This window comes from Neomonachus schauinslandi, chromosome 10 (assembly GCF_002201575.2).
Source record: "Neomonachus schauinslandi chromosome 10, ASM220157v2, whole genome shotgun sequence".
NCBI classification, from domain to species: domain Eukaryota; kingdom Metazoa; phylum Chordata; class Mammalia; order Carnivora; family Phocidae; genus Neomonachus; species Neomonachus schauinslandi.
Window position 1 is genome coordinate 31,076,935 of NC_058412.1, and position 22,270 is coordinate 31,099,204.

The 22,270-nt window shown below is 44.2% G+C and overlaps 1 protein-coding gene across 2 annotated transcripts in view; it reads left to right on the plus strand.

The window, feature by feature from the left end:
* The window catches only part of ARHGEF33 (Rho guanine nucleotide exchange factor 33), a 47,226-nt gene that overhangs the window by 19,696 nt on the left and 5,260 nt on the right, over positions 1 to 22,270 (plus strand). For both annotated transcript variants that reach the window (XM_021697642.2, XM_044918845.1), the window contains exons 8-15: positions 815 to 944; positions 6,976 to 7,108; positions 8,411 to 8,494; positions 9,770 to 9,853; positions 11,368 to 11,516; positions 12,550 to 12,714; positions 15,153 to 15,966; positions 20,254 to 20,393. In XM_021697642.2, coding sequence (XP_021553317.2) covers positions 815 to 944; positions 6,976 to 7,108; positions 8,411 to 8,494; positions 9,770 to 9,853; positions 11,368 to 11,516; positions 12,550 to 12,714; positions 15,153 to 15,966; positions 20,254 to 20,393 — 1,699 coding nt within the window. The remainder of the gene's footprint in view (positions 1 to 814; positions 945 to 6,975; positions 7,109 to 8,410; positions 8,495 to 9,769; positions 9,854 to 11,367; positions 11,517 to 12,549; positions 12,715 to 15,152; positions 15,967 to 20,253; positions 20,394 to 22,270) is intronic.

Sequence of the window (22,270 nt, forward strand, 5' to 3'; positions counted from 1 at the left end):
ATATATATATATATATATATATATATATATATATATATATATATATATATATAAGAGAGAGGCCCTAAATAAAAAGAAACCATGATTCTATGTTGGCCAAGCTTATCAGTAAATGGACTTCACTATAGGCTAATCAGGTGGCAAATTAACTTTTTGGTAGCTGACCTCTTTATGTCAGTGTCTGTAGGTCTTTTTCCCTTCGGTTTCTTCAGTGGAAGATCCTCCAGTCTCCTGCCTGGAGAGTATAAGTCTGGCTACTGGCACTGTGGAAAGACCTGCAGGGGGAGGGGCTGAGGGGAGTCTCCCCATTCAGTATGCAAGCCTTCTCTGAGTCCCCTTGTTTTCATGTTGGAATCTCAATCCTTCCCTCTACTGTCTTTAGTCCAGACCCCGGAGATATGGGCCCCTCTAGTTTAATTTTTTCCCATTTTCCCATGGGTGGGGATGGGGACTGAGGAAGCCATCTGGCATGGGGGGAGGAGCCTGGAAGTTCAAAAGCACTATATATAGACTAAGTCTCCTGTTTTCAGCATTGCTCTTTATTTGTACTTTCTGTGGTGCCCGGTGCCTCCACTCCTTGAGCCTTTCTGCTTCTCAGCAGATTTTCCATGTGCGGATGAGAACACTAAGGTTTTGCGTCCTTACTTACTCTGCTGAATTAATTACCATGCTTCCATTCTGTTTTCCATCCTCCGAAAACTTGCCAATGTCCCTTTTTATTGCTTTCAATGTCTTTTTATTGCTTTCTATCATTTAATCGAGTTTTGGGAAGGAATGGTTGACGAAAATTCCCTCTTTGATTTGTTTTTTAAAGCTAAAAGACAGACTGTGGCTCTAGAACTGCTTGAGTCAGAGAGAAAATATGTCATTAACATCTCTCTGATCCTGAAGATCAAGGCAACATTCCAAGGGTCAGATGGAAAGAGGAATTCCAAAGAGAGAAGGTATCCATGTGTTCATTGCCTTTGCTTTTCAGATTGATTAAAATTTAAGGTAAGTCGTTTATTGTTTCCAGTTGGGGAATTCTGTGACCTCTGACGAGTTCCAGAAATAGTCTTTGAAGAGAGTGTAGGCAGTGACAGCAGGTAATGCCTGGCAAGTCTCAAATTTAGACTTACCACAGATAACAAAATGAAGATAGTCTCTGAGAACTTCAGTGTCCCTGGCATGTCTGTAAAGAACATAAAGGGGGAATTAATGCTACGGTGAGGGAGACATTGCTCTCTGTTGCCATCTGCATGTCCTCCTGGGATCACAGGTCTCATGGACATAGGAGGGAATGGATGCAGTGGAGGTCTGAAGCATTAAGCGGCCATTAGATAAATGGTATGGGGCTGATTAACTCTGGACTTGGACCTTTCTTATTTGTCCTGGTGATCCCATAGTACTAGACAGTGTGCAAGTGGTGTGTGTGTGTGTGTGTGTGTGTGTGTATGTGTGTTGGTGCTTCCACAGGGTCTGCAGTATATTATAACAGCATGCTAGCTCCAAGATTACAACACTCCTTGATTGCTTCTGTTCATCATCTTTATATCTTCTCTGCTTCTTCTCCATTAAGAAAAGCAGGAAGGAGGAAACTCTGATTTGGTGGAAAGGACTAACCTCATGAAGACGTAATAATCCAGATTAGTTGAGGAAAAGGCCAATTGAGAAGAATGGAAAGTCTGGATTATGACTATTACAGATAAATGTAGCATTGATAGTTTAAATAGTCTATCAGGTAATAGACACTGGTGGTCCATAAATCTATCATGAATCTATCTCGGGAAGCCCCTGATTGTATTTTCCTGCTCTCTCCCCCCCCCCCCCCGCCCCATTTTACTTGGCTTTGTGGCTGCTGGCAAAATACCTAGTCTCTAGAACACGGTGCTCCCCCTATCTAATGGCTGAGGTGAGGGAATATTCCCTGACAGACTCAGAAGTGGCTTGACTATTTTCAAGAATCATTTTACTGCAAAGTTGAGGTAAGCAAAGCATAGAAAACAACAAGGAACAGAAAGGGTGAAGTGACAGGGCTAAAGCTCTCACCCCTAGAGGCCTCTCTCAGGGGCCACCCAGATTCTCGCTGGTCGTTCCTTCCCCATCTGGAATCCGACTCGTCCCACCCTCCCCCATTGCCCCTTCAGCCTCTGAGATGCCTCTCCGGCCTCCAGCTATCTTGCCAGAGACCTGCTCCACTTGCATTAATCAAATCTAAAGGCAAATCTACCTTTTGGTGTAGTATTGCTTCCACATGTGAGATTCTAAGCCAGCAGCATCTCCTCGTCGTCTCTGAAAATTTGGGAATGGGGCAAGGGGAAAGAGAGAGAGAACTGTTTACTCTGGAACACGGTAACCAGGTACTTCATTGGTAAATTCATGAAATCTTCACAAGAACCCTATGAAGCTTACCGTATAGCTGAAGAAACTAAGGCCCAGAGGGCTTTAAAACCACACAGTTAGTGCCAGGATCCGGATCCAGGCTTGTCTGCCCCTGTCCTTGTGACCTTTCCACATCACACCACTTCTCTGAGGACCTTGTCGTTTCAAAGACATCATCTGACTAACAGCAATATGTTGGGTTTCTCAGCCAGAAGCAGATCTTCTGTCTGTTCCTATTTTACAGCGTAGGCTTCCCTCTTAACAGCCCTTACGTTCTTACTTCAGATCTCAACTGATGTGTCAGGCAGGGATGCTAGAAATGTTCTCGGTTTACTGAAGCTCTCTTCTACTTGCCGTCACTTCCTCCTTGTCTAGGATGTTCTCCCATGACTCATGACTGAGGAAGGACCTATCGTCCCCAAATCCCAAGATTTAAAAAAGTTTAAAACTATCACACAATCCCCCATGAAAGTTAGAAACCAGTTATTTCTCATATCCACGATAATGCTATTCATGTTAGTTATTTACTAAGCAAACCCTCTTTTTTCTTTTCATGGATGGAGATGAGAAAAGCTTTAAGTCAGTACTCTTAGGACTAATATAAAGACTTGAGTTCTGAGCTTTGCAGTGTTGCCATTTTTCCACCCTAGGCTTAGATTTCCATTATCCTCCTTCACTCACTACATTTCTTCTTTTTTCCCAAACTTTTCTTTTTTAAGGATTTTATTTATTTATATGACAGAGAGAGAGAGAGAGCACACAAGCAGGGAGAACAGCAGAGGGAGAGGGAGAAGCAGGTGTCCCGCTGAGCAGGGAGCCCCATGCGGGGCTCGATCCCGGGACGCTGGGATCATGACCTGAGCCGAAGGCAGACGTTTAACCGACTGAGCCACCCAGGCGCCCCTTTTCTAAGCTTTTCTGAAGCCTCCGTGGGTTTTAAATAGGCCCACTGAACGAAATACACAACAGAACGAGATTATTCCTTTTCTCTACTGGCACTTTCCCCATGCAAAGATGAAAATAAGGTAGTAACATGTCCCATCTTTCCCATCATACATTGCAAGCCTCCAGCACTTTCCACCCCTGCTGCAAAGTAACCTGGGGGTGAAAATAAAACCCACCGGCACTACAACTGGACACTCAAAACTGAGGTTGCCACATCTTCTCAAACCTCTACAATAAAACTTTAGTTTTTCCCTGGAGAAAAGTAAAGCCCTCAAGAGCCTCCTTCGCATATTTCAAGCCAGCCCTGCGCCTGGCTGAACGAAAGGGCTGGAAACTGCAGAGGCACGAGCGGCCCGCTGAGGTCTGAGAGGAGCTTGTGGGCGGCTGTTCATTTGTTGGAGGATCACAGGAGTTGCAGTTCTTGGCTTTCTCTGGTCTGATTCACCTAGATAGAGTTCCAAGCTCAGGATCAAACAGTCCTGTCTGTCGGGATACTTGTGGGGAGGGACATCAGCCCGACAGGATTGCGAGTCAGCCTACTGCGCATGCACCAAAAATGCTGTGTGCTACGGCTCACCACCAGGTGGCATATGCTTGGTCATCGGCACCCCGCAAATTTGGTTGCGTCCTGCTGCTGAAGCTCAGGAGACAGTCTGGCCTAAAATTAGACCGGCAAGAGCTAAGTTATTAATTTGAAACTCTAACTGGGTTTTCCTTGATGGCTTTTAGTTTAGTGCCCTTGTTGTTTAAGTACTGTATTGTGGGAGTTTAAATAACTTTGAAGATTTTAAAAAGAATAAACTACTCATGTAGTTGCTATAATTTCACCCCTAGTAGGGAATAGATAGGAAGATGAATACTTAATACTTTCATCTTCAGGAAAAAGTTGCTTCTGGGAGTCGGGTGTGGCTCTAGGTAAAAAGGGAAACAGGTTACGTGTGTGTCTGTCCTGCTTGCTTCTTTCTCCCTCTCCTCTCCATCTCCTGGCTTACCTCCTCCACATTCCTCTCTGATTTCAAATAGTATCTTTTTTAAATAAAATTTTCTTCAATATTTGGTACAGAACCCACAGGCAGGCCATTGCTCTTTGTGGAACTTTTGTGTTTCCATGATACTTGATGGGAGCATTAACCTTTTGTGACCCTCACCCTGAAATCTCAAACTATTACCCCAGTGGACAGTCCAGGGGGTACCTGGACTCCAACCAAGTTACCAGCTCTCCAATTCTGCAAGGACACTGGTCACCATGTAACAGAAGGCAGCTTTCTCTAAAGAAAGAGAAAGAAGGTCAGGCCAGGTGAGGCCAGGCAAGGCCAGGAGAGGAGTAAAGAAAGAGAAAAAGAAAAGAGATCATCCAAGAGCTATTACATAACCTATATGGACAACCCATCTCAAAGTCAGAACTCACCATGGCATGGTGCCCTCACATCTTTCAGTGTCACACCAGGAATATTACCCAAAGTCATGATAGCCTCGGGTGGGGAGAAATCTTTCACATCTAGACCTTTCACGGGCATAGTGTTTTACTCTTTCAGTTCAATCAGTTGTGCTTTTCTCCATCAGCTTGATGGTCTCCTCCACAGTCATCCTGTCTCCTAGCCACCCCTCCAAATTCCCTCTGATCTGGACAGGGATTACTTAGATCTTCTGAGCCCACTGTGCCAGCCATAAGGGCTTAGATCGGGAAGTCCCTCCACTTGCGCTTATGGACCAGCTGGCTTCGCAAATTCGGAGACTAGTGGCACAGGAAGGGGAGGGGCAGAAGTCCAGAGTGAAGGAATCCTCGTGTCTTCTCACAGGGGCTGGATACTCGCTCTGTTATCTGCGTCTTCTCTGAGCTATAGCCTCAGGGGAGTCTGCTTTACTTGCAGATGGGTTGAAGAAGCTTTTTTTTTTTTTTTTAATTTTATTTATTTTTTTGGAGGGGAGGTTGAAAAAACTTCTTACTAAACCGCGGTTCTTCCTACTGAACTCAACAAAGGTCTGCTTGTTCAGGGTTGGCAAAGCACCCCAATTGTCCACTGATTCATTCTTGTTGGACCCTGGGGGAATGAATATCCAAGTAATTCAGCTCTCAGTGACACTTTCATCTTCATTAAACTTGTGGTCTTGAAAGCCCAAGGGAACCTAGTATCAATTCCCATAAGTCACCAAGTTAGAGCTCAAGTCCTTGCTGTAGCCCAGCGAAACTCTACTTCATTCTGGCTTCCATCCTCATTCCTATAGGCCCCTGGTTGCCCCACCCTTCTCCATGCACCCCCTTCCTCTGCCCGTGATTCTCTTTCTCTCTCTCTCCTTTCCACCACATCCTTCTCTGACACCTCTCTTCCTCCCTTCATTTCCTCTAGGAAAAAAAAAACAAACAAACAAACCGAGGCACACTGAGGAATGAGGGAGACGGGTGTGAGAAGAGGAAGGGGCTCTGTCACACTCCAGGGAGTAGCAGGCCAGGCCCGGTCCGCAGCCTCCTCAGGCAAGACTGTGTCCTTGCCCAGTAGTCCTCTTGGAAAATGAAGGGAAAGGAGCACTTTCATATGCCCATCTCCTGAGCATTTAGGTGCCAGCTTTATTTATTTATTTATTTGAGAGAGAGAGAATGAGAGACAGAGAGCACGAGAGGGAGGAGGGTCAGAGGGAGAAGCAGACTCCCCGCCGAGCAGGGAGCCTGACGCGGGACTCCATCCCGGGACGCCAGGATCATGACCTGAGCCGAAGGCAGTCGCTTAACCAACTGAGCCACCCAGGCGCCCTAGGTGCCAGCTTTAAACAAGTTTTCCTTTTTACCTCTATCGGAGTCTCTTACTCAGTAACTAAGAATGATCAAGTGCTACCTTCATGCTGTCATCTACAGCACTAATTAGAGTAGTCTCTTTTGCATATCAAGTGGGAATAACTTTAAAATTTTGGAAAAGAGTTCCCTTAGAATTTCTACTGTCACATAAATGAGACAGTAACAGTTTGGCTTTAAAAAGGCCATTCTGGCTGGCTCAGTTGGAAGAGTGTGTGATTCTTGATCTCAGGTTTGTGAGTTTGAGCCCCACCTTCTGGCTCAGTTGGAAGAGTGTGTGATTCTTGATCTCAGGTTTGTGAGTTTGAGCCCCACGTTGGGTGTAGAGATTACTAAGAAAAATAAATAAACTTAAAAAAAAAAAAAGAAGCCATTCAAGTGATGTGCTCTTTATTAGTGTAATACACATTTGTGTAGGAGTCATTGGTAAAGGGGTCTTTTTATTTTAATTTATTTAATTTTTTAAAAGATTTATTTATTTGAGAGAGAGAAAGAGAGTGTGAAAGAGAGAGAGAGAAAGAGTGCATGAGTCGGAGGAGGGGCAGAGGGAGAGAATCTTCAAGCAGACTCCCCTGCTGAGCGCGGAGCCCAACATGGGGCTCCATCCCAGAAACCTGAGATCATGACCTGAGCCAAAATCAAGAGTCTGACGCTTAACTGACTGAGCCACCCAGGCACCCCTAAAGGGGTCTTTTTACATCTTGAGGATATTTGCTATTAGGTCTACAATATCAAACTCAAAAAAAAAAAAATTCCTGAATGCAGAGCTGTGACTCAGAATATTTTGAATGACTGGGAAAATGGAACCTCCTTCATATGTTCTTATGGGTCTTTCCTCTGTACACCTGGTTTGTGTGATCCTATCTCTATTCTGTTTCAAGCCTCTTCCCTGGCTCTTTACGGTACCTTGTCCAGCAGCACCTCGATTTGCTTCATGCTCTGCAGGAAAGGGTCCTGAAGTGGCCACGCCAAGGAGTTCTTGGAGATTTATTCCTTAAGTTAACAAATGATGAGGTAAGTTTTTAAAAAATCCTTTATAAACTAGAATTACATGCATCTGTGTCTCTCTTGTCTGCTTCTCTGAATGGAGAACTTCAAATCGGTGAGTTTTAGAGTTAGGAAAACTGCTGAGATCTAGTCTACCCTCCTCACTCTACAGATAATGAAATAAAGTTCAGAGACATTAAAAGACTTTGCTGAAATCACTCGGCTAGCTAGGTAGTTGTGGATCTGTGACCCAAGTCTCCTAACGTCCAGCCCATCACTTCCCACTGTACTATGTATAACTGCCTCATTGAATATGCATGTAAATGTGTGTGTGCACTTGTGTATAAATATCTGTATCTCTGTAATGTTCTGCAAAGAAAATATGACCCAGGCCAGAGGTTGTAAACCCAAATGCCTACAGGGCCAGACGGTGATATAAATGAGTGGAAGTAAGTGGAATGTGATACAATATTGGCCGTTGGGAGGTGAGCTTAAGTGGAGCACATGTGCTTGTCTACAGGAAATATTATCCAATTATTATTCAGGAAGAAGGAACTAGAGTTGCCAGATCTTCTGGTATTTTACGAGACACTGGCAATCCAGAATTTTATGTGAAAATTTATTTTAAAAATATTGTGTGGGCTAATTAAAATTGGTCTGCAAGCCAGAGTTAGCCTGCAGTCAAACTCTGTATATCAATGATGTAGCAAACAAAGTTTACAAATTATTTACTTATATGGGTGTAATGCAATTCCTCTAATACCATTTTTACTCATTTGTATTCAGTATGCTTTCTTGGGCTGAGAATTGTTGTATCCATGGGAATATAACTTTGGAAGCTGAGAATTGTTTTCCTAAAAGCATATTGCATAGATGAATAAGCAATGGGTGGAAATACACAATTAGTGGAAAAAGTTGAGAGTCACTGGTCTAGACACTAGAAGGTGGGTTGGACGAAGTTCCTTATTGGATGGAGATGACAAATTAAAAGTAACTTAAAAACAAAATAGGCATTTTAATCATTTAACAGTTTAAAAATACTTTTTCAACATACGTGACCCCTCTCTGCTGTGTTGGTTTTCCACTTTCTCTCATTGAAACAGGACTATTGAGTTTTGGTTCCCAAGTCCATAGGGATATTTACCTTAAAACCAAAAAGATTTAAAAAATGAATTAAAAAACAAAAAAACATAGTAATGAACACATTACATAAATGATTAAGATAATCTCTGCAAAGTACTCCTTTTTGATATACATGACTCTATAAAAATATTAGCTGTTATTCCTGTTTCCAGGTACTTACCATGCATTTTTGTGTTTGTTTTCAAGAATAATTTCTTGGATTATTACGTTGCCTACCTAAGGGACCTGCCTGAATGTATCTCCTTGGTTCATGTTGTTGTTCTGAAGGAGGTAAGGTAACTCTATGTGTGTGCACTGCCCTTTGGTTACATGTGTATCTATAGGTCCTTGCTCATCCACCTCGGGGAATACAATGCACTCAGCTTGTCTTCCAGGCTGGGGAATGGCTCGAGGAGAGTCCCTGACACTCCTACTTGGGGTTAAAGGAGCCCACCTGAGGATGAGTGCCTGTGCTTTGGTCCTTGCCCTACTTTACTGACTCTCTTTTCTATTCCATTGGAAGGCTGCACAAAGTAAACAGGTGTTCTAAGCAGAGATCCTCAGGCTACAGCTTGTGTGCTGTATGAGGGTTTTTTCCCCCCAGGCTCAGACAATTTGAATCTGAATATTAAACTCATCCTGTGTCTGTCAGTTTATAAGATCATAAAGTGGTTCTAATCATGTAGCTCTAAGTATTGCTACTGCAATGTTATATTAGGTGCTCAATAAGCCCATATAAATATCTAACAATTCTAGTTATTTTAGGTCAGTAGGAAGAAACCCTATCAGAAGCCTAGAGTTAAGAATTAATCAAGTTTCACAGGAGGTGAGGGTCTCTTTCTTATTAATGTCTTACTTCAACCCCCGCCCCCCACTACTCCCAACCCTACAAGTATAATGCCTACCACATGTTAGCACTCAGCAAATATTTAAGAAAGGGAAGGGAAGGGAAAGGAAAGGAAGAGGAAGGGAGGGGAGGAATGGAGTGGGAGTGGAGAGGATGGAATGGGATGGAAAAGAAGGGAAGGAAAGGGACATGGAGAAAATCCAACATGTTTCCTCTGCCAGCCCAGCTGACCAGTTCCTAGTTACACACTTTCTCCACCCTCATGAGGCTCCAATCCACCCTTAGTGCCTACCAGTAAGCCACTGTAATGAGTACTTCCAAGAGAATCTTAATGAATTCATTCAACTCAAATATAATTTATTGAGTGCCCACTTCTGTCCAGCACTGTGCTAAAAAGAGTGTGGGGGGGGAAGTAGGGGGTAGTCTGGAAAGTTGGGTGGATTCTAAAGAAGTGTATGATATGCTTCCCGCTACAAAAGAATTGTTTCCTTGAGCATGTCACTCCAATGAAGGATCCAGTGAAGGATCCAATGAAGGATCCAGTGAAGGATCCAATGAAGGATCCAGTGAAGGATCCAATGAAGGATCATGACACTCTAGAGAAAGAAAATGCCTTGGGAATAAAAAAAACCCTCCCTGCTCTGGTAGGACTGACTTTGGGGTTCTGCAGCCAGAGTTGGAGGGACACTGAAGAGTGACTCTACCTTTCTTTCATTCAGGGTGATGAAGAGATTAAATCTGACATCTACACACTGTTTTTTCACATAGTCCAGCGCATCCCTGAATATCTGATACATCTGCAGGTAAGCGTGGCTAGGAAGCCACCAAACTGATTTTCAAGCTAAACTGCTATTTGTGGCTTGTGACTGAGAAACACGGTAAAGGGTCAAGGAAGAACCAGTGGTATTTCTAAGGAGTAATGAAATGATTTAGATTGCCGATTACGCCATTCCTACTTTGTGGTATGAAATCTCAATCTCTAAAAATTTTTGGCTCATGACGTCTGCCTTTGAAGTTCTATCTTCATTTACCAGCAATCCCCACCTCTGCTGATCCAGGATCTTTCCATAGCAGCTTCTGGTAGATTCTGAGTACTTATTCAGTCCCTTCAACCTTGTTCTACAGCCATCTAAATGTACCCCCAAACCCTTACCCCACCCATTGGCATCTAAGAAGTATCTATGTAACCTGTCCACTTAACTGCTCTCCTGACTACTTTCTTTTGGCTTGAGTTCAAGGGCCTACCATATATTGCTCATGTTGTATGTCATAGAGAAAGCATGAGGAAGTTGATGAGCTGACTTCTGCACACCATTTTTCCCACAGTGCCCAACATGGGGCTCGATCCCAGGACCCTGAGATCATAACCTGAGCCGAAATCAAGAGTCAGATGCTTAACTGACTGACCCACCCAGGCGCCCCGATAATTATCTTATTTAATGCTTTCAATAATCCCATGAAATAGGTATCATTACCATTGCTTAGATAAGGAAATGGAGAGCCAAAGAAATTAAGTAACTTGCCCAAGTTCACACACCTCATAGGTGAAAAAAATCTAGGACTGAAACCCAGGTCTTGCAAGCAGTATGGTAAAAAAATCTAGGACTGAAACCCAGGTCTTACAAGCAGTATGATTCTACTGTCTTACTTGAGTTCAAATTCTGGCTCTGCTACTTGTTAGATGTGTTAATGAAGATTACTTAACTTCTCTGTGCCTTGATTTCCTTACTTGTTAAATGGAGGTAATAACTGCACCTATCTAACCTAGCTGTGGTAAACATTAAATAAGAAGAAAACAAATCTGTAAAGGCATTAGTACTTGGCAATAGGGAGATTCAATAAATGTTAGCTTTCCCATATCCAACTAACATGCATGTTCCTCTACTGTACATTAGGTAATATAATAGGAAGGACTACGAGGCCAGGCTTGATCATAAACATCATCCCCTTCCAGCCTGCCTTGATCCCTGACATTCTCACCATTGGCCTGCCTCGTTTAGGTCATAAGGCATTGCTTATAGGTAGTAATTGTTAGAATGATTCCATTACCTCAGAGATCTAATGAGTAGATCCTTCTAATTTTCAGAAGGAATTATCCAACATTCACATCCAACTCAAACAGGAGCAATGGTGACTATTATTCTCCCCTGGTGTGATGGACAAAGAGAACAGCAGGTTTAACCATTCAGCTTACAATTAGTATTGTTGTTCTGATTAAATGGCTACCAAACTCTCACAACAGATGGAGGCAAGGGGCACAAGAGACAAAAGTTTCATTCTAATTATGCAATCCTGCCTCCTTTTTATCTCCATCCAGAATGTCCTGAAGTTCACAGAGCAGGAACACCCTGACTATTACCTACTTCTGGTGTGTGTTCAGCGCCTTCGAGTATTTATCTCACATTACACCCTGCTGTTTCAATGCAATGAGGATTTGCTTATTCAGAAACGGAAAAAGCTCAAGAAGTAAGCTTCTAATGGTGCCGTCTAGAGGGTTGACCAAAGGTTTCTGAGAACAGGGATATAGACAGTCAATGTGGATACCTGTCAAAAGTGACCTCATTGTATGTTAAGTGGCTGAAATGCATTGACGGGGGTAGAAGAGAAGAGAGAAGAGGAGGGAAATGAGGTGGTCAGGTTGGCTACAGGACGGAGGGACCTATTACCTGGTGGTAAAGTAATTTCCATCAGGTAGTAGGTACAATTACTTTAGAGAAATAAAAACAATTTTACTCTAATCCCTATGCAGGCTCCCTTCCTTGTGTTATTAACCACCTTGAAAATAGTTGTTTCCCTAAGCTTGCCAGGTCAAAAAAGTGCAGTTTAAAGGCCAGAATGTGGTTTCTTTCATGAACTCAACAGTATTTATTGAGCACTTACTATGTATCTATGTAGTGAGTATACTGCAATGAACAAAACAACCAAAAATCTTTGCCATGTGGAGCTTACTTTCTAGAGCTGGACAGCCAGTTAATAAATAGATGGTGTAAGTGCTATGGATAAAAACAAAACAAATAAGGGTGGTGGTTGAACAAATTTCACACTAAAAAGAAACCATAAGAGCTGACTAGGGAGAATCTGGGCTTGAGAAGGAACAGAAACAACCCATAACAGAATTTCCTAATGACCTGGATTTCCTTCAACCTCATCCCAGCCCAATGAAGAAAACAATCATTTCTGTGGATGTTTGAGACCAGAAAAAGATGCCATCTCCCAAGCTAGTGCTCCTCTAATGGAGGACATCTTCGTATACCACCCTTTTCCCTCAAACTTAACTCAGGAAATTAATCAGCATCCCTATTCTTGCCCAGCATCTAGCTTGCACTGTTATGTAAACAACCTGGTTTATAGAGGACCAGGGAGGGAGAGAGGGAGAGAGAACTTCACAGCTGAGCTTCAGCTGAGAAATATTGTCTCCTTATCTTTCTTGGCATAATCCGTGTGTTCAGAGCCAATTTCCCACTATACACCCTGAAAATTATTACTTCCATTCTCATAGGTCATCCATGGCAAAGCTGTACAAAGGGCTGGCTTCCCAGTGTGCAAATACTGGACAAGATGCTTCCCCTACTGCAGGCCCCGAGGCTGTCCGTGACAGTGGGATCCACTCAGAAGAGATGCTGCAACCCTACCCTTCTGCTCCCAGTTCTGGCCCTGCTGTCACGTAAGCACTTGTTGCTATGGAAAGGTTATATGGCAATGCCCTTGGGTGCCAAGTCATCTGCATGGGGTAGCAGGACAGCCTGGAACAGGAGTATGACCTACAGGACTCTTCCCTCCCTCTTGCTCCATCAGGCCTATATACAGCAGGCAAGCAGCTGACCCAATGGTTAGATCCCAGAGGAAGGCTAATGTAAAGGGGCAGGCCTAGAGGCTGAAGGCTACTCCTAACAATTTTATCACACATAACTACCATCTACCTACAGCATAAGTTTCTTTGGGTTTAGACAATGATTGAGTAGAAGAAAGGGCCACAAGAAGACAGGAAGGCATCTTATAGCTCCTCAGAAGGGTGGGAACACACTTAAGTTCTCCAAAAGGTGTAGTAGAAGGAAAGAGAATCCCAGTCAGGGGTGAATGGAAGTTAAGACTCTGAGAAGAGAAATAGGCCTGAGGTGATGCAAAAAGAATGCTGTTTAGCCCTTCCCAATTCCCCTTGAAGCTTCTTCAGAAAGGGATTTTGTTAAGTTCTTTTCTTCACTTATGACAGCTTCTCTTAAAGCTGTTCTGTGCAGTGGATGTATTTGACAGCCTTTTAAAGTCTCTGCACACAACCCTCTAGCACATTAAGCTGGATTCTTATTCATCAAACTTCTTGATGATTTTTACATTAAGGATTAGGCCATTTATATATATTTGGAACTCTTTACCTCTGAAGGATAAGGATAAAGTCAAATTAGCTACTTTTGCAATCAGGATTTCTGGAAAGATAAGGGAAACTAAAACTCAAAATTCCAAACCCACCACTCTGTCAAATACAATTCTCACAAAAGTAATTCCTTAGACTATAATCTCTACTTTGGGTTTTATTATTTTAAGGAAAATTAGAAGTTTTAGCTACTTTTCTAAAATTACAATGAAGTAATGGGTAGGCAACTGAGATTATTTCAATTTTTAATCACTCCAATTTTTAAAATTCCAATTACAATCATTGTAAGGAGTATCTGATCAGTAAAGCAAAATAAAATGTTTCCTCTTTCTGCTTTCATCTCTTAAAACTGAACATGTATCACTGAAAGACAGAAGTACAAATATGGAGAGAGAGATTCCATAATCATTTTGGACCTATGAGACATTAACCTTTCTATAAATAGAGCCCAGGAAGATTTTCTTCCTATAGAGAAAATCCCACAAATCCTGTAGGGGAGAACTCCATACAGAAAAAATACCTTTCCTGGGTGGAGAGTGATAGATAGGCAGGAAGAGAGTGTTTACTTTGTGGGTCACTTCAGGTTTTATAACAACAATAAAGCTATCTTCTTTGAAGTGCAACAAATAGAGCCCCCAAAAATGAAATCCCTAGAGATTATAGCCAGACCAAAAAGATGGTTGCCATTGCACTCTATGTTGGGAAAATGGCCAGTAAAAAATATGTCTTCCAAGTGAAAAGATGATTCAAGTTAGGTCAATATTTCATTTTATCATTTCTTTTCACCTTTGAGTGTGAGACCTCATTTTCATCTTAAGATCACCAGAGAAAGATACTCAGTATTTGCATCTGTTTTTTCTTTTTAATACATCTGCACTTTTAATGCATTTTTGTGGTAGAATTAATAAACTATAAATAAAAGGTTGGGTCAGTGTGTAGTCACGCACTCACATCTGCCTGGCAATTACCTTCCACCAGAACTGGCAAATCCCATCCAATCTGATGTGTATGCTACCCTAATATCCTATGTAAATTATTCATTACTCATGATTAAACATGAAATTGGGCTTATTTAAAGTGATAGCCTTTTCATTTTGGTGGTTGTTTTTGTCGGTGAAAGTTTGAGACGACTTCATAGAGCACGCTCTATAGCCATAAAATTTTTTAGTTTATTATGAAAACTTCAAATATATACAAAAGTAAAGTGTACAGTGTCCAGTGAACCCCATATACCATCATCCAGGTTCAGCAGTTTAATTGTTCTTAAGCGTGAAGATCCATAAGTCAGACAAGAGTTCTTTCCATTATTTTGTATCATACTGCTAGGGCAAAAAAAGGAGAGCAGAGAAAATGAGGTACCTTGGGGCTCTGGACACGTGGTGGGCGGGTCAGAGCTTCCACGTGCCGAGTGATGACCATCCTTGGCTGACCTGCCATCTCTGTGCACAGCCTCCTTGCTCGGACGGATACTCCGGTCATCTGCTTTACAGATGGCATTTTCACCCTCCCACGTGGGCGACCAGGGCTCATGGGGACTCCCTTAGCTGGAGAAGCCTGTGGAGCTTGGTAGGTGACACACGTAGGCGCCTGGGGGGCGGAGAGGAGAGGAACTGGCAGTTCTGTGCCTAAGCGGTAGCTGGCAGACGCGTGTTGCTCCCGGCCTCGAGCTGCGGGGAGAGGCCTGCACTAACCAGCCGTAAGCACACCTCTTTTGTTTTGTTTCCCCTTTAAAGACATTTGATGGCCCCAGTGAAGAAAAGCCAACAACAGCAAAGCCTGATGGAGAGCATGCAGCCTGGGAAGCCCAGTGAGTGGGAGATGGAGGGCAGAAAGCACGAGAGGCCCGAGAGCCTCCTGGCGCCGGCGCAGTTCTGTGCGGCCGAGCAGGACGTGAAGGCGCTCGCCGGGCCCTTGCAGGCCATCCCCGAGATGGACTTCGAGCCCTCGCCCGCCGAGCCGCTGGGCAACGTGGAGCGCTCCCTGCGCACCCCAGCCGAGCTCCTGCCCGACGCCCGCGGCTTCGTGCCCGCGGGCTACGAGGAGTTCGAGTACGGCGGCGAGATCTTCGCGCTGCCCGCGCCCTACGACGAGGAGCCGTACCAGGCCCCGGCCCTCTTCGAGAACTGCTCGCCCGCCTCTTCCGAGTCCAGCCTGGACATCTGCTTCCTGCGGCCCGTCAGCTTCGCCATGGAGGCCGAGCGGCCCGAGCACCCGCTGCAGCCGCTGCCCAAGAGCGCCACGTCGCCGGCGGGCAGCAGCGGCGCCTACAAGCTGGAGGCGGCGGCGCAGGCGCACGGCAAGGCCAAGCCGCTGAGCCGCTCGCTCAAGGAGTTCCCGCGCGCGCCGCCCGCCGAGGGCGTGGCCCCGCGCCTTTACAGCACGCGCAGCAGCAGCGGCGGCCGCGCGCCGCTCAAGGCCGAGCGCGCCGCGCAGCAGCACGGCCCGGCCGCCGCCGCCGCGGCTGCAGCCGCCCGCGGCGCGCCCAGGACTTTCTTCCCCCAACAGAGGTCCCAAAGCGAAAAGCAGACCTATTTGGAAGTAAGGAGGGTAAAGTAAAACCGAACCCAAACCCACAGCGCCGGCAGCCGGGCCTAGATCTCCAGGGAGCAGCCTGGGCTCCCCTAGCGTGGAGGGGAAATCGGGCTGGCCGGAGGGGGAGCGGAGGCCAACGAGGGAGAGCCCCGGTCGGAGGCTTGTCGGTCAGGTGCCCCCGGAGGCGAGCAGGAGCGCCCGTTCTGCAGTGCCAGGGCACGAGGGCGTGTCCTGCATGCGTATGTATGACGGCAAAGAGCCCGCAGAGAAGACGGACTCCCAGACCTGTCTACACCGTCACCACCCTGCCCCACACCTCCCCTGTACAGAGAGTTAGGGGTGTTCTCCCTCTTGCTGCTTAAGCCGTGGCACCTCACAGTTGCACTTCACATTCAGAACCCTGCACGCTAGTCCCAGACCTGTTTCGTCCTCTGCCTGGCCAGGCGCACCTTCTCGTGGAAGTGTTCAAAATACAGAACCCCGTGTGCCGGCCTGCCCCTCTCCCTGACCCGCACTGGCCTTGCTTGTAGCTAGGGAGGAGGCAGGTTGCCCCGACCCACTGTGGACTCCCTGCAAAGTCGGCGGCAAATGTGACTGGGAAAGGGTGTCACGTTGCTTTGCAGATTCCACTGGGACAGAGACAACACAATATAGTCAAGGAGGCGTGGACTCGCAAATAACCTTCTTTGGCGTCCGTATCAGTGTTTAGTATTTTGATGTCCAACCTTGCTCTCTGCAAGCCTTGGGACGTTTAAAGGGGTGTTTAAGTACATATCCGTGAAAGGGCTAGTAGTTCCTGAGCAAACAATTTCTCTGCATGTGATTGGAACAACGCAATTTCTGATCAAGCAGAGAGTAACAGGATGGCTCTGACCTCTGCCACCATCCTTTCTGTTTAACTTCGTTTTAAGAGTAGTGGTTACGGTTTACAGGGCAGCTCTGCTTTGGTACATCTTGAAAATGATATAGTCTAGGACTAACTTGTATCAAGCTCTGGAGACCTTTTGCCTAGACTAAAGGAGGTTTTTCCAGGAATAAGGGCCCTATAATCCACCTATGCCCATTTCCAAGCGAGTGGGGACAGACTGAGGATCACTGACTCCTTTCATTCATTCATTTTTCAGCAGACACTGAGCTAAGGACTGAGGGTTCAGAAATGAATGGCACCTAAGTCTCTGCCCTCCAGGACCACTGGCTTGTCGCAGGAAGGAAACACAGAAACACAGAAACACAGAATTATAATAAATTGTGGGAACACATGGGAGGGGTATCTAAACCCTGCTGGGGTGATGGTGGACAGGGCCTCCTGGATAAATTGAATGTCTGAATTCAATTTTAAAAGCTGCCTAGGTGAAGAGTGAGGCAGGGAAATATGAAAAAGGCTCATGAGTCTTTTTAAAAAACAGCAGGGTGATGCTTTTCCTCTTGAATACTGTGCAGGTAGGACTGGTGGCCATCAGGCCAGAGGAACAGGAAGGGGCTGGGTCATGAAGAGCCCTGGAGCTGGTAGCTAGCCATCTAGACTCCAGGAATCAAAGTCTGACTGGTTCCTGAAGAGGGACCTTCGTATGCTCCCTAAAGTTGCTGAGATTCCCCAGAGTTCTGAGATTTTTTTTCTGGCTTTGATTTGCAACTCTGAACTTCACAGAATTCTGTTAGGCAAAATTTCTTAGGCAAATCAATCTTAGGCATGTGTCAAAGTTAAAAAGTTCACTAAAAAGGGAAGTAGGTAGGAAATAATAATGCCAATTCAAATTGACTTGAAGTAGGCAGAGATTAACATATAAAACCTTCTAAATAGTATAGTCTATGCTGCAAAGAATGCTTTTATTTCACATGTTCATAAAAGTCTTCCCCTCTCCCAGTTAATATGTGAAAAAATGGGAGTTCAACAATTGACAGGAAAAAAAAACAATCAGAAATAACAATATATCTGAGAAGCAAACGATGAGTAAAATATTTGTGGCTATTTATCAGACATACAAGATAACAATAAACAGTATATTAGGTACTGTTAATCAGACATCCTGGACAGCAAGTTTCATCCCCTACAGTGTCAGACATGAGTCAAGTCGGTTCAGAAAGTGACACTAAGGAGATGTCAAATAGAGGTCAGTTAAAAGAGGCCTTTTCTCTTTCAGTTATCGGTAAATTTTTCAAGCATGTGAATTTTTCACACAAAGTTCACCTTATTATTTCTGTTTTTGGACAAAAACTTTTTCTTTCTAAAAATTCAGAAGGTGTGGTTTGTTGGGAATCCTAGAGAGAAGGTGGAATACAAAGTCCAGGTGGGCAGAGGCTGTGTGTGGGTATGTGTGTGCATGTGTGTATGTGGGCAGGCATCTGTACGTGTATATATGTGTAATGTGTGCGTGTTTGTATGTGAGTGGTTGAGGTGGGAGTGAGATGGGGTTTTGGTTGCGAAAGATGAACCCTTCAAAAGCCCTATCTTTAAAGGTGTCAGCTCTTTCCTATTGAGATGTATAAAGCTCCTACTATTTCATCTCCTTAAATATACTCTGTGTATCTTCCACCCCTGCCCCTCAGAGCCAGCTAAACCCTGTTTCTAAGAGTCAGGAAAGAAGGCAGCATGCTTTAGTGCAAAGAGCACCTACCCGGGTGTCAAGAGATCTGGGTTCTAGTCCTGGCTTTGCTGCCAAATAGCTGCGTGCTTTTGGACAATTCACTTGGCATCTCTGTACCTCCAGTTTTCTCATCTGTAAAATTAAGACAATATATACCTTACCTAACTCACAGTGTTGTTGTGGGCATCAGGCCAAATAAGATAAAGTATGTGCATATGCTTTGTAAAGTATGGAATGCTATACAAATGCAAGATATTATCAAGATCATGATTGCACAGAGAGATTTTCCTTAAACTTAATATATTTAGTTCCTAAACAGTCCCTAAAAGCCCAGTTTTCAAAATGTGGTCCTTAGACTAGTGGTAAATGCATTCATTAACCTGGGAGCTTATTGTAATTGCAGAATTTGGGCCCCACCCCAGACCTACTGAATCAGAGTCTGCATTTTAGCAAGATTCCCAGGCGATGCATATAAACATTAAGTGCAGGTGGGCAGGACCATACCTTAAACCACTGGTTTTTAAAATTAAAGTGTGCATAAGGATTACCTAGACCTAACTCCAGAGTTTCTGATTCTGAAAGTCTGGGTTGGGGCTCAGGGCTGTACATTTTAAATAAAAGCCCCAGTTGATCCTGTTGCCCCAGGACCACACTTTGAGAAACTCCACACTAAGCCATCAAGATGTGCTCTCCATAGTTTAATAATGAATCTTAGTAGCGTCTTAGAGGACCTCTAGATCTGCTACTGTAACCCCAGGTTAAATTCTCAAAGTCAAACCCATGTTTCCTGAAAAAAAAAAAAAAATCTTCCCCACGCCTCACTTCACTGTCAGCAAGCAGTCACCCATCCAATTCATGAAAGTTTCAGGGTGGTTTTTGCTTTGACTCCTTGGGTTCTCTTCTTAGGTTCAAAATGAAGCAACTAAATTATTTTAGGTTGCTTTTAAGTCTCAGTCACCTCACAGTAAATATTTCGTTTATATGGACATAAATATAAGTGCATATCTATTTTATTTAGCACATCTCACACTTAGAAACTAGAAAGTTCACAGAAGATAGAGCCTTATTTTTTATTAATTTTTACCTTACACTGCACATACCACGAATTAAGAATGCCAAAAACTATATTAAAGTTGTATTTGCAGGTTGGAAGTGTGTGGCAGGTACACATAGACACATGCACGTACGTGCCCATATAGACACGGTTGGCATCTACTTCTAAACAGATATGACCCCGCAAAACCTCCTTCCCTTGTTTATGTCTAAAATGGAGAGTTAGGAACATGAGTTTAAAACTAGCATTACAATGAAGGAACTGCCTTATTTTGTAGAAAGAGAAACATTCCCAGAGACGAGAGGGGCCCCCTACTTGTTTTCCAGCAAGACAGGATTGGTGCCAGAATAAGAAGTTAGTCTCCATGGCCTTTAGATACTCGCTAACTCCCCTTATGTCCTGATCTTTAATTATTTTTATACCATAAACCTACTCTAAGACTGTTTGCCTTGATACATACAAAATACTTCTGCACTTAGCAGATTATCCTCTTTTCAACTTCTCATTTCTTAATTAGCCTAGGTTTGCTTTAGTTGGAATAGGGTGCTCACCGTTAGTCTGTGGGGTGGGAGAGGAAAGTGACAAAGTTAAAAAAAATTGTCCCAGTCAGGATAAGGTTAACTTTGGAAAGAGTAAATAAACATCCCTCTTTTGTATTTTCAGGAGATGCATTTAGAAGACACCACCAGATTCTGTCCAAAGGAAGAAAGAGAAAGCGAACAAACATCTTTCAGCGATCAAAACCCCAGGCAAGACCAGAAAGGGGGCTTTCGCAGCTCCTTCCGCAAGCTCTTTAAAAAGAAGTGAGTAGCCCTTAGACAAGACAGCATTGTAACTCATTTCCCTTTGGGCTAAGTCTGGAGGTTTTAACAGTAATAAGGTTTAAGTAGCCTGGTTTCACACAACAGCTTCAAGCTCAGTGCCTGCAGCCAGTAGCCACGAATCCCGAATCCCATCAGGTGAAGAGTTCTCACTGTAATCTCCTAGAGTAAAAGCAAACTCAGCCCTGTCTCTGCCTCTTTTAGCTCCACTTCCTTGTTCCCAGAGTCATGTGTCTGAGAAGAGTAAGCCGAGGAGGTCCCCAGGGTAATGAGCTGGTGACAATCAAATCCTTTTAGACGGGGAGGCCTGGGGTCCACTGTTGGAGTTGGGTGTAATGGATGCTCCATCCAAATCTCCCCACCTGTGGAAAGTTTTCCAAGGCATCTCAGCGTTTTTGCCTGTAGGAGTCTATAGTTACCCTGGATAACTATATGTTTATAGTACATGTTTATTGGGACTTTTGCTAGTGTTTTCCTTAGCAGAAATGATGGAATGGATTTGACTTGGGCCCTAGTTAAAAAAATCACTTTAATGGAGTTTCTGTACTCCATAGGAGGCCAAAACAAGACATTTCCCTTCTGTGGTCCTTCTAAGACTCTAAGTCCTTGTTGTAGGAAATCACCTACTAGGCATTTTGGCCAGCACTTATCAGCACTGTCTTATAGACTGGGAGATGGTGGCCAGACCCCAGCATGAAATGTAGGGAAGAGAGATTTAAGCATTTAGCATTTGACCTGAGAGGGATTCTCCAGTCTAGCCATTGCCTGCCTGGGAGACTACTGTCTCTTATCTCCACTGGTCCTCACACCCCACCTCCCCCTCCCTTAGAGAGATTTTCCCTGCTACTTAGTTTCTCTTGGGAGAGGAGGTTCTTGCAGTCAGTTTTAAACAGTTAGTGGATGGAAAAGTTAAAGACACTCTAACTGCCTTTGGAGAGTTGCTGATAAGTGAGGAAATTGAGGGACATCACTTTCTCCTTGAGGGTAGAAGTTACTGGCTGATTTAGATAATGGTCTCGATGGAAGGGGGCAGGCCTGGAGTGAGGACTTTTTTGGAAGGTTTGTCTAATTTTTCTCCCATGGGGAGGGTGGTACTGAGATTAGAGGATCTGTGAGTGTGGGTCCCTGCCTGTTGTTACTGGAAGAATGAGGAAGAGGAAGAGAGCAAGAGTATTGCAGTTAGACACAGTACTACTCCACAAAGTCCTCTTTCAGTTTTGCTAAGGGACACATGTCTGTTGCTAGATCCCTTTATGCAGGGGGTGAGGAGTTAAGACTCCTATCCCTCTCTTTATGTTCATAGATTAGATTTTTCTTGGATTTAGGCTCCTGAATCCTTCTAAAGGACTCCTAAGATAGGCACTGCTTCAGCCTATCTTTTTTTTAGACCACAGTATTCCCAGACAAAGAGCCACTTTTTGCCCACTGCCATTTATAGTGAGTGGGTCTGCGGGAAAACAGTGAGCCATGGATTCACCGCTGGTTCCTTTACAAATTCCCATTTTTCAGAGCGATGTAAGAAAATGCTCTGCCAGTTACTTGAGGTGGAGGGAGTAGACTTGGCCTCCCTGTATCAAGGGGGCGGAACTAGGAGTGGTGGGTAAGAGGAAGAACTTTCTAAAAATGCAGGTACTGGAACTGGAGCTGGCTGCCTCATGAGGGAGTGGGTTCTCCTGAGTAGAAGCTAGATGACCCTGGTCAGGGATGCTAATGGAAGGGATTCCTGCACTGAGTGGGAAATTGCCCAAGATAAGCACCTGAGTCCTTTGTAGTGCTGAGATTTGCTTTATCTGTACTTTGGCTTTGTTTTAGATCAATCTGAGTAATCACATCTTTTTAACACCTGGAACAAGAAATTA